This window comes from Aphanomyces invadans (assembly GCF_000520115.1).
Source record: "Aphanomyces invadans strain NJM9701 unplaced genomic scaffold supercont1.437, whole genome shotgun sequence".
NCBI lineage: Eukaryota > Oomycota > Saprolegniomycetes > Saprolegniales > Verrucalvaceae > Aphanomyces > Aphanomyces invadans.
Genome location: NW_008580582.1, coordinates 1 through 726, shown reverse-complemented (window position 1 = coordinate 726; position 726 = coordinate 1). Strand labels below are relative to the sequence as shown.

At 48.2% G+C, this 726-nt stretch overlaps 1 protein-coding gene across 1 annotated transcript; it reads left to right on the top strand.

The window, feature by feature from the left end:
• Window positions 1–338: 338 nt before the first annotated feature.
• Window positions 339–550, top strand: H310_15397 (hypothetical protein; the record flags this gene model as incomplete). Its single annotated transcript, XM_008883372.1, has 1 exon — window positions 339–550. A coding segment is annotated over one exon (210 nt), but the record flags the coding sequence as incomplete, so codon positions are not given.
• Window positions 551–726: the final 176 nt, after the last annotated feature.

The window sequence follows — 726 nt, the reverse complement described above, 5'->3', positions numbered from 1 at the left end:
CAGCGCGGTTCATGTGTGGTGCCGCCGTTGTGTACACGAGCTGTTTGAACTTGTCGATGTTCGTTATTCGAACGTCCACGGAATCCAATGGTGTGCCTGAGGACTGGCCACGAAAGTTGCGTACGTTAGGAACTAGTCGGAAGCGGAAAAGTGTTGCTTCCAGTGGGGTATATTGCTCGCTTGAGCCTGCCATGGTATTCCGAGGCGTTGAGGAACGAGTGATACAAAACGACTGAAACAAACCAATGAAGTCGTTCTGGACAAATATATTGAAGTTTGTATAGCGCCGATTGTGCGCGAGAATTATTGGCGCACCATTTCCATTTTCAACTGAATAGAAGCATCTTTTTTGCGAAAGCAACGGCAATTCAATCGCAAGAAGGAATACCTTGTCAAGTGCTATGGCTTGCCAGAGCACGAAGCAACATGGGAGTTGGAGCGAACAATCAAGCAAGTTTCGCATTTCAAGAAGCTTGCCCAAGTCCTACGTGAGAAAAGAGATCAAGGCGACATCAAGGGGAAAATGTTGCGAACAAATGGATCTAACTAATGATGCCGCGACGTCTAGTGTGCGTGGTCGGTATGAGACGGCAGCAAACCGCACCCCCGACACGGCCGCGTGAGAACTGCATAGCGATCTTTAGCTAGAACGATTTAACGATGACAATTGAATCACTTCCGATTTTTCTCTGCGCTATCAACTCCCCACAACGATGGAGTAGCGCA